This window comes from Myotis yumanensis, unplaced genomic scaffold, assembly GCF_028538775.1.
Source record: "Myotis yumanensis isolate MYYU_CA2020_CCGP unplaced genomic scaffold, mMyoYum1.0.hap1 SCAF_13, whole genome shotgun sequence".
Lineage (NCBI taxonomy): Eukaryota > Metazoa > Chordata > Mammalia > Chiroptera > Vespertilionidae > Myotis > Myotis yumanensis.
Window position 1 is genome coordinate 35,473,509 of NW_027223764.1, and position 11,855 is coordinate 35,485,363.

Below are 11,855 nucleotides of genomic sequence, written 5' to 3' on the forward strand. Positions count from 1 at the left end.
AGCTGCCCCCTGGTTGTCAGTACGCTCCCACAGGGGGAGCACCGCTCAGCCAGAAGCCGGGCTCATGGCGAGCGCAGTGGCGGTGACAGGAGCCTCTCCCGCCTCCACAGAGCACTAAGGATGTCCGACTGCCAGCTACCCCCCAAGGGCTCCCAGACTGTGAGAGGGCACAGGCAGGGCTGAGGGCCCCCCCCGCCCGGAGTGCACAAATTTTGTGCACCGGGCCTCTAGTACTTTTATATGATTGGTAGCACAGTATGTTTGTTTATACCAGCATCACCACGAACGTGAGTAATGTGCTATGCTACAACATTACACTGGCTACAACATCACTAGGCGATAGGATTTTTTCAGCTCCATTATAATCTCACTAGAGGCCCGATGCACAAAATTCATGCAAGTGTCTCAGCCCTCACAGCCCCAGCCGGCCCTCGCAGCCCCTCACAGGGGGTCGTTCTGCTGTTTGGTCTAATTAGCATATTAGCTCTTTATTATATAGGATGGGGCCACTGTCATATATATAGTCTGTCTTGGACCAAAATGTCCTTATGCAGCATGGGACTATAATTGAAAGTGGGAAGAGTCAGTTTAGTTCAAACTTCCCAATCCTTTGGAATTGTGACCACATTATTCTTCCAACCATTTTATCCCTATATGGACTAATGTGCATGGCATAAAGAAATAGAAGTAACATTTTTTAAAAATATTTCATAACATCATGTCGCTGAAATATAATGGTGAATATATCACAAAATTAGGAATTGGAATTATGAATTTAAAAGTTAGCATGTAATATTAACTTATTACTTAATTTTTAACTGCTCAATATTTCAGGTAAGAACTAAGACCCTAAGTGGTCAAGTGTCTTGCCCAAGGCTACAATAGCTAAACTGATCCCTAGGTCTCCACACTCCTAGACCTGTGTGCTCCTTTTAGCTCTCCTCTAATCATGCCTGAGGGACTAGAGATTCCTAAAAAAATGACAGAGTTCCTTTGTAACCTCGAGTACCATTTTCATCCCTCTTTGGCTGTTTCACTCTACCACCAAGAAAGGACAAAATGGAAAACCAGAGGACAGAACTTGATCCAAGGCTTGATAATACTTGAACAATAACAACAACAACAAAATCACTTGATGCTCTGGCATTACACAAGAATCTAGAATTGACACCAGCGTGATCTTTTCAGAAATATTTAGTCCTTACTGTGAAGGTAAAACAAAACCTCATCAGATAAGGCAACCAAGATGTAGTATTTCAAAACTACCTATTATAGTTATCCTCATAAAGAAAGAAATAAGAATGGAAAGGTATAGCTGGACCAAAACAGTATTTGATTTTTAAAATTTCTACATAAAATTAATAAGAATTCCTTAAGGTATAATTACCCTGAAAACTTGAAATTATGTTATAGATATGAACATTCTAAACTTTGAATTAGTAATTAACACATATGTATAAACTACTCTTCATACACTTGTAGATTTTTTTAAATCATCTTAAACAAAAACACCAATTTTACCACATCACCCACTGCTGGTTTCTCTACACATGATTTTATTATCCATCACGAAGAAGAGCAGACATTTCCGGGGCTACTAATGTTCAGTTACTGTGGAAGTATTTCTGGAAATGTGCAGGTAGCAACGCTAGTCCACGGAATATCATTGCCAGAGGCTAAATGCTATCACAGCTGCAGCAAACACTAGAACCTGTCAGCAATCACTGACTTTTTTCTACCAAAACTATACCACCAAGTGGCATAATTCCAAGAGTTATAATGTTTGATGAATACATTTAATTAAGAAAATTGTTCTAATCATGAGATTATTTGTGTTGCTATTTCACAACAGAAGCTTTCTGGGATTCCATTTAGAATGTACTACACAGGAGACAAAAACATTTATTGCAAAGGAGTGGGGAGACCAACAACATTGCAATAACTGAGCCCTGAGCAGTTATTCTGATTTGATGCTTCTTGGTAAAGTCTGTCTGAAAATACAGATAAATTATCCTATCTTCCAACACAAGGCTATGTGAAAAATGGCTGTCCAAATACCACTTCCTGTTCATAGCAGACATGCTATACATTGGGAATGTGCAGAGAAATATGATAAAGTGTTATCACATCACTACAGGCTGAAACACGGCTATGTCTGCAAAACAGGAAGGTGTGTGAGGGATAATGTCTGTCTTTAGGCACTATAGTATGTCAAAACCACAAAGACAATGTGCAGCGAAAGATAGCTCCATCATAACCACTTTTTTATGATTGTCTTCACAGGCCGAGATAAACGAAAAGCTGCAAATACAGGAAGAGGCCTTTAATGCACGAATAGAAAAATTGAAAAAGGCCTGAGGACTCGGTACAAAGAGAGTGATGCTGAACTTCACAGAAACAAACAAAACCAGTCAGAATAATAGACTCTCTAGAGCATCGTATCTCTTTTATTTAGTTGGGAGAGGAAAACCAAGCCCCACTTTTTATTATCGTAAGTAATTAGAAAAGCATTGGCCCCAATTTTGCTATCTCCTGTCCCATAGCAGCCTCTGAATTTATTGCATTGAGTGTAATAAGAACATTTTGTATACAAGAGTTTGGAGAATTATATATATAAATACAATTACAATACTCCTTTGACATTTTGACTAATGAATATTATTCATCTTCAAGGAGAATGAAGCCAACATTTTTAAATACAGACAAATAATGATAATTTTATCCATATTGACCCATAGCACTATCCCATAAATGAAGCACTGTGGACAGACTACTACCACACTACAAAGTATAAAACTCACTAAACAAAAGCTATTCAAATGCATCTACTAGGGGATTTTTTCTTAAATCATTTGGTTTCCTTATTTGAACATTTCAGTGTGAAACCAATTTTCTGAAATTACATAATGCAGTTTGAAGCACTTTAATTTATTCTGTACTGTATTTGTTATTTCTAATCTTGTTACTCTCCCAGGAGAATACATGACCTATATAAAAAGAAGCAATGTATAAATGGTTATTAAAGACCAACCTATATATAGACCGTAAAAATCTTAACTACAAATCAAACACAGAGCTCTTAAAATTAACCATTATATTGCAGTAGAATGATTGAAAACATCTCAAGCCTTTAAATACCTTTATTAAAATGTAATTTCAAAAGAAAAATATCTCTTTACCAACTGATTATCCCTAGTTGGACAAATTAAAGTAATTATTACTTAGGCCCTTTCCAAATGTCTTAGACTTCGGAGTATTTCAGAATGGAGAGGTTGCTGGGAGGGGACAGTTCCTTCAAATAGTTTCCAGTTTATCCTGGAACCAGCTGTACTTGCATCTGGGTGGTACTTGGCTGGATATGTTCTGTCTGTGCTCTAACCTCAGGCTATAACCTTACCTTCTCCATCAGCTCCAAAGAGATTTCCCAAAATGTGTTTATTTGGAGGAGAGGCAGATCTGGCAGCATTTGGTAATTTTCTAAGTACACTGATCAGCAGTGTAAGCGACGTCCTTAAGATGAAACCATGTCTATTGCTCATGTAGTTCCAAGACTGGAAGGCCTGGAGATGTGCTGAGATGTGTTTTTTCCTAAAGCTGTCTTCACTAATTGAAATGTTCATGGCCACAGCAGAGCACTAGGGGGGCTCACATATCTTAATTCCATCAAGCAGTCTGTTTCTCCAGGGAAAACAGAAGTGAAGTTAGAGAAACCACAAACCGGGAATAAAGGAGCTTCTAGAAATCACCAAAGAGATTCAAATGCAGTTGTTGGCACAGAGTGGACCTGCATTTCCAAGAGTGCTTATTTTGAGCAAAGGTACCAAGAGCCCACCCTGGCTGGTGTAGCTCAGTGGTTGAGCATTGACCTGTGAACCAGAAGGTCACGCTTTAATTCCTGGTCAGGGCACATGCCCAGGTTGCAGGCTCAATCCCCAATTGGGGGCATGCAGGAGGTAGCCAATCAATGATTCTCTCATATCATTGATGTTTCTATCTTTCTCTACATCTCCCTTCCTCTCAGAAATCAATAAAAATATAATTTTAAAAAATTGTAAGAGTCCAAAACTGTTTAAAAACTGCAGTAGGATCCCTAAACACTACACAGAGACAATATACTATAACTAGAGGCCCAGTGCATGGGTGGGGTCTGGCCGGCCCGCCCCAATCGGGGCCAATCAGGTCAGGCCAGCCAGGGGAGGGGAAGCGGGAGGTTGATTGGCTGGCCTCGCCTCTGATCAGGATCGGGGGCCAATCGGGGGCGAGGGCAGCGGGGGGAAAGGGCTGTGGGCGGTTGGGGGAGCTATCGGGGACGGGGCCAGCCCACCAACCTCCCACAGCCCCTCCCCCAGGCCAGCCCCACCCCTGGTCGAACTACCAGTCGAACTCCTAGTCGAGGGGACAATTTGCATATTAGCCTTTAATTATATAGGATTGTGCCTAAAGCACATGAGCATGCCTAAAGCATGCCTCTGGAGTAAGACTTCCAGAGTCTGATACTGGCTTCACCAATGGCTAGTGTGTGACTTTGGATAGGCTGCTCAACCTCTATTTGTTCATCTGTTAAATGGGCATAATACTTATTTTGAGGTAGTTATGAGGATTCAATAAATACATATTAAAAGGATGTTTGTTCTAAGATTTGGTTTCCATTTACCTTTGAGGATACCACAAAGCCACTGTTCATTTTTAATACCCACTGCCCAGAATTGCTAGCCTTCTCTGCCTCTCCACTAACACCTGTGTGTCCTCCCACAGTAACCACATTGCCACCCTGCTGGCCTACATCTTCCATGTTGGAGAGCCAGGGCTCTCTGTGGGAGCCTAACTTTCATACCTAGTAATAAAAAGAGAAAGAGCAATCATAGTAGCAGTAGTTACAAATTTGAATTCACAGTCTCTGCTCCTTTAAATTAATTTCAAATTGATAAAGAAATATATGTACTTACACACAATTATTTTTAAAAAGTGTAGACAATGAAAAATGCCTTTCACCCTAGCTTCTCTCATTTCACCTCATTTCTCTCCCTACAAGGCAACTATAGCTTCTAGTAAGTTCTTAGAAAAGTATTTTTTGCCCATTTAAACAATTAGATGATTGATCCTGATTATACCTAAAGGAATAAATTTTTAGGTCAAATTTTATTTGCATTTCCAATTTTAATAGATATGATCAAAGTGGCTTCCAAAGATATTTCACCAACAATGTATGAAAAAAACTCTTTCTCTACATTGTTACCAATAGCATACATTGCTCAATTTTTTATCTTTGATATTTTGATAGATAAAAAGTAATGTTACAATATTGTTTTAATTTGCTTTTATTGTTTTACTCAAAATGGACTGAACACTTTTCATATGTTTATAAGCAAATTTTATATATATATATACTTAAATTATACATATATATGTATTAATTTTTCTAATAAACCTAAGATAGACAGATAGATATTATTAGCCTTGTTTTATTTACAAGTTCTGAAACTTGAAGCTTTAAAAGATTATTAACTTGACCCACGTTGCACAATAATTGATGGATCAGGGCTTCAAACCCAGGTTTGACCTATTTTACAGATGAGGAAACTGGAACACAGAAATTTTAAGTAATTTTCCCATGACCACACAGCCAGTAAATGGTAGAACCAGGTTTTGAACTTAGATCTGTATGAGTAAAAAACCCACCTACTTAACTTTTATCTTTAGTTATCTTTACTTAACTTTTATCTTTTAGTTACGTCATAGCCAATATGAAACAAAATGAAAACTGACCTTTTCGTTATTAATTATAATAAGGGAACAAACTTGTTTATGTTGCTACCATATTAAGTATTTATAAAATTTGTGCAAGGATGTAGTGTATCACCCAGGTCCCTTCATTCATTTGTGCATTCATTTTTTTACTATAAATTCATTGAGTACCATTGCATTTAGTAGTGAGCAAATAGATGTGGTCTCTACCTAATCTAGTGGGAGTGATAGTTAATACTAACTGTGAAAAAGACAAGCTTCAGGGAATTATAAGTATTGGACAAAGGAGTTTGATTTAATCTAGGAGGTCAGGGAAGCAACCCACGAGTTTTGAGATTTGAGCTGGGGTCTGAGGGACAGAAGTTAACTAGACAGAAGACAGTGAAGGAAGATGGGGTCCAGGTGAGAGAAACGCATGTGCGAGGTCCCTGGGCCACAAAATGAGGCTGAACAGTTGCCCACAGCCAGAGCTTGCAGGGTTCCATAGACTACACAGATTTTTATTTTTAACCTAAAAGCAGTGGGAACTTGTTGATAAGTTTTAAGTAGCAAGTGACATCACATTAGTATTTTTAAAAAGGCTATCTCCCTGGTGCCATGATTTCTATCCATAGAAATGTGGAAAAATATTCTCATGAAAGGATTCCTACTGTTAATGGTGCTATAGCTCTACTTCTCAGCAATTTCCAAGAGTGGGAGAAATAAAGAAAAATTCTGACTTTTCTTAAAGTCACAAAGTCCACCTACTCTAAGCAGTCTCTGACACAAAGGCAGCCCTCTGAAGAGCCAATTAAAAACAAAACTAACCTATCACTTAGACAAGCAGCTGACTTTCTCTTATCCACAGTAAGGTATCTTTCTTCCATTTGCAGGAATAATTTGGGGTGTTTTTTCTCACCCCCATGATAAATTTCAAAGACAATATATTATGTTATGAATAAGCCACAGTCTGCCACTATCGAAGGTATTTGCAGGCACTATTGTGCCTAAATATAGCTGGGAGTCATTTTTTTTCAAAATCTGAATATAAAGCCCCTATTTCTGTCCTCCATTTGATTGGAACTATTCAACCATCCTGGTAGATAATAAGTTTGCATGTTCTTAGATTGCATTTCATTATGCTTCATTTCCCCTAGAGAATCAATGTGCTCCTTTTCCGGACAATTATAGCAGAGAAGTACTTCTGACATCTCAAATTTCAGAGTCTCAAGAAGACAGCCCTCTTCTGGACATCAAAGTTTGGGGGAGGGGAGTCCTGATTGATTTGTTAAGTAAGAGAAGTCAGAACCCCTTTGTGGCAGCCAAAGTACCTATTAATTTAAGTTTCTTAAGCAAAAATAATCTAGATCTAAAGAATACCTTCTTGTTGGAAATCAAATCCCAAAACAGAGAGAGAATACCAAAAACCTCTTTTGCTTTTAGAATTCCACCCATTTTCATGGAAATACCAGCAGTGGAGATTGGCTTAACATTTTTTCTCAGCTCTGCCAAAGAATTCTGTGTTATTTTCTTTTCTTGTTGGCTCCAGACAATGTTCAATAATCATTTTGGTGTTTGTTTCTTCTTTTTAATCTAGTGTATAGTTTATTCTGGGTACTTTCTAGGCACTGGATGAACTAAGACACATAAGGTCCTTGCCTTCATGAAGTTCATGGAATTGCTAAAGTTTATAATCTAGAATCAGATGATAGCCCACCTGGCGTGGCTCAGTGATTGAGCATCGACCTATGAACCGGGAGGTTACCAGATAAGCAAGTAAATAAATAAGGTAATCTTTGATAACAATAAATAATGCCAATGATTAATGCAAAGTCAATGGGATATAGGGTTCTGGGACAGCTACTTTACCTGGGGTGCTACAAGAACCCTTCTTGTAAGGGATGACTTTTGAGCTGACCAGAATAGAAGGAACCAGCCATGGGCCACACCATGGAAACTTGGTTCCAGGTAGTGAAAACATCAAGTAAAGTGGCATTGCTAAGTAGAACTTTTGATCACTCAAAGCAGCTTTCAGGGGAAAAGGGCATCCCCAAGGCCTGACCCTGGGAAATAACCAGACTGGTTTTTAACCTCAGATCCTCCCACTACTAATCTAGTGCTTTGCCATTCCATCATATTGACACGGTCAGATTGCCTTATTTTTTTTTTCAAAAATGAAAAGGTAGAATTTTAGAAATAAAATGCTCATCAGTATAACTCCCAACCCAAATAAGCCCACCCACTTAAAAAGAATTTTGTTCCAAATCTCCTTTGCAGAAGAATTCCAAATAAATTAAATAGGTACTGCACTCCAGAAAAGGAGGAGCATAACTCCCACTCATCATGCGTGGGCTGTGCATGGCAGAATTCAACCAGAATAAAAGAATACAATAAGGGGAGGAGGGTAGTACCTGTACAGTTAAGAAATTTGACCAATGCTACTTCTGCCAGATGATCAAGGTCAACAGCCATAGTCATAAATCACGTTGATGGCAAGTACTTTTGATATCAGATAAAGAAAATAGTACTTTACCTCTGTGCTCTTCCTACCAAAAACCATAATCCCAGTCTACTCATAAGAGAAACATCTGGCAAATTCCAATAGAGGAGCATCCTACGATATAGCAGATCAGTACTCTTCAAAACTGTCAAGGTCATCAAAAACAAGTAAAGTATGAGAAAATGTTGCAGCCAAAAGAAGCTTAAGGAGACACGACAACTAATGTAATAGGGAATTATGGATGTGATTCCAGAACAGAAAAAGGAAATCTATTAATTATACCAAATATACTATATTAATATAAGATTAGTAAAAGTAGTAATTAGTAATAATAGGGGAAACTCTAGTGAGGGAAGGGAACAGTATATGGGGATTCTGTACTATCAATCTTTCTGTAAATCTAAAACTGTTGTAAAAAATAGTTATGGGGACAACCAAGATGGCGGCATAGGTAGACACCTGAACTTGCTGCCACACACAACCACATGAAAACTACAACTAAAAGACAAAACGAATATCATCCAGAACCACGGGAAGGCTGGCTGAGTGGAAATTCTACAACTAGAAGGAAAGAGAAAAGTGCATTGAGTCCGGTAGGAGGTGTAGAGCTGTGGAAGTGAGGAGATACGGAGCCATGTGAGCAAGAGGCTGGCAGCTGGGTACGCTGTTGTCTTTTTCAATCGGGAGGGAGATACAAGCTCCCAACTGCTCTGAACTCCAGTTCCAAGCAAGAATTTGGGGACCCAGACTCGAGAGAAACTGGATTGTCTGGCATTGGGCTGGTACGTGAGGGCAGCTTTCTTGCAGAGGTGCTTGCAGCATTCATTGTTCCTGCACGGGGCCACGGGACACAGACCCCGGGACCTCTCTGAGACAGAGCAGACTGGCAGCCATTGCGGTTTGCTCCGCCTGGTGATTCCCTGAGACCCCACCCCACCCAATTTACAACCCCACCCAAGCTGTGCACAGAGGCTTTTGCATATGAATGGTCTGGCCTTTCTCCACCTAAAAACCTGTCAAACTGTAGCTGTGTCAGAGAACCCCAGAGCTTCCAAAAGAAGGCCTAAGACTCATCAGCATCCTGCATTGCTTCACAGCTGCGCCTCATCTGGGCACCTCCAAACCCCAAACAAAGAGGAGGAATCTGCAGATCTCTCTGTAGCTCCTGCTAGGTGGCCTCAGACTTTGCGCCTCCTTGGAGATCCAAGAGCCAGTGTACCCAGTGTGACCATCCAGATTACAACTCTTCATATCCATAAGAGATACACTCAGGGGTCAGACTCAGTGAGCGCCAAAGCCCCACTGAAGCAAGTCCTGCCCCATAAGGGTGTCTCCAGCACAGAAGTTTTCACATTGTAGACACAACTGGTCCTCACAGCCAATTGGCCTGGAGGTCAATTTCTCCCAGTGATACCAACAGCAATCAAGGTTTAATTACAATAAGACTGTGCACACAGCCCACAAAGGGGTGCACCAAGAGTGTCCACCTCAGGTAATTAGGGAGGCTGAGCCACTGGGCCCTATAGGACATCTAGCACAGAAAGCCACTCTATCAACACAGGGAAGCAGCCAAAATGCAGAGACAAAGAAACAGGTCACAAATGAAAGAAATGGAGGAAAGCAAACTACTGGATATAGAGTTCAAAACCACTGTTATAAGGCTACTCAAGAATCTTCTAGAAACCTCTGAGAAATATAGTGAGACCCTCAAGGATATGAAAAAGGACCAATTAGAAATTAAGCATACACTGACTGAAATAATATTATACAGAGATCCAACAGCAGACTAGAGGATCCCAAGAATCAAGTCAAAGATTTGAAATATGAAGAAGCAAAACACACCCAACCAGAAAAACAAAAGGAGAAAAGAACACAAAAATATGAAGATAGTGCAAGGAGCCTCTGGGACAACTTTAAGCGTACCAACATCCGAATTATAGGGGTGCCAGAAGAAGAGAGAGAGCAAGATAATGAAAACCTACTTGAAGAAATAATGACAGAAAACTTCCCCTACCAGGTGAAAGAAATAGACTTATAAGTCCAGGAAGTGCAGAGAACCCCAAACAAAAGGAATCCAAAGAGGACCACACCAAGACACATCATAATTAAAATGCCAAGGGCAAAAGACAAAGAATCTTAAAAGCAGCAAGAGAAAAACAGTTAGTTACTTACAAGGGAGTACCCATACGACTGTCAGCTGATTTCTCAACAGAAACTATGCAGGCCAGAAGGGAGTGGCAAGAAAAATTCAAAGTGATGAATAGCAAGAACCTACAACCAAGATTACTCTACCCAGAAAAGCTATCATTTAGAATTGAAGGTCAGATAAAGAGCTTCACAGATAAGGAAAAGCTAAAGGAGTTCATCACTGCCAAAACAGTACTATATGAAATGCTGAAGGGTATTCTTTAAGAAGAGGAAGAAGAAGAAAAAGGTAAAGATAAAAATTATGAACAACAAAGTGATAACAAATAACATATCTATCAACAAGTGAATCTAAAAATCAAGTGAATAAATACTCTGCTGAACAGAATAAACTGGTGAATAGAATAGAATCAGGGGCATAGAAAGGGAGTGGCCTGACAATTCTCGGGGGGAAGGGGTGTGGGGAGTGCAGAAATCGTACACCTATGGACGAGGACGGGGGATGGAAAGGGTGGGGGGTGGTGTGGGAACCCGGTGGAGGGGAGCTATGGGGGGAAAAGAGGAACAACTAATAATCTGAACAATAAAGATTTATTAATTCAATTTAAAAAATAAAAGTACTGTAAAAAAAAATAGTTATGAATTTCAAAGAACCTTGATGAAAACAAAACCAAAATTTGTTAGAAGGAAAGATGCCCACTGTCAGATTTCACTATTGATGGGATGCCACCCCCTTAAAGAGGACACATGAAAAATCAGTATAGCCATTTTGAACACTAGAGGGGAAAATACATGCTTATAAAGAAGGAGAAAGTGATAATCCCATGTTAAAGAGGAAATTGCTAACTTCATCAGTCCTGGGCCACTCCTTATTTTCTCAGTTCCTTGGTAGAACTTGAAACTTTCTATCACTGTGTGTAGCTCATAAAAGCAAAGAGCAGATTGGTTCCTTTTAAATAACAAACTCTCTAAAATACTAGTATAACATGATAAGATAATCTATCAGCTGAATAAAAAAGACCAATCACGTATAGAATGGTCCCAAGCTTTTAAACTGAATATAAATTCAAAATCAAATGAAGAAAAAATAGCCTCTGTTCTTAAACTAGTGAACTTTTATATTATGCACTGTCAATACATCGTATTCATAATACAGAGGCCCCAATTCAACCAGAATAAAAGGAACAAAGTACTCATCTTCCAGCCTCCTACAGGATCAATTGTGGATTTTATTTCCTTATCTTTTTCTGTATAATAATTGATGCCATTATTTTTCCATGAACCCCATCCAATCTCCTTTTTGATTGTTATTGTACCTATGGATTAGGATAAAGTAAAAATTTGTGCTAAATCTGTAATAGTAAAAAATTTGAAATTAAATAATGAAAAATGTTCTCACTCTATGTTGCCTGATCCACAATTTGTTACATCTGCTTAGGAAACATAATTGAGTGATTGGATAAACGTAATGACCCAGAGGATTCAA

The 11,855-nt window shown here is 39.2% G+C and overlaps 1 protein-coding gene across 1 annotated transcript in view; it reads left to right on the forward strand.

The window, feature by feature from the left end:
• CABCOCO1 (ciliary associated calcium binding coiled-coil 1) overlaps window positions 1-4,280 on the forward strand; it is a 113,827-nt gene extending 109,547 nt beyond the window's left edge. The window contains exon 8 of the mRNA XM_070431908.1: window positions 2,284-4,280. Within this exon, the coding sequence (XP_070288009.1) occupies window positions 2,284-2,358 (75 nt within the window). The 3' untranslated portion in view covers window positions 2,359-4,280. The remainder of the gene's footprint in view (window positions 1-2,283) is intronic.
• The last annotated feature ends 7,575 nt before the right edge of the window (window positions 4,281-11,855 follow it).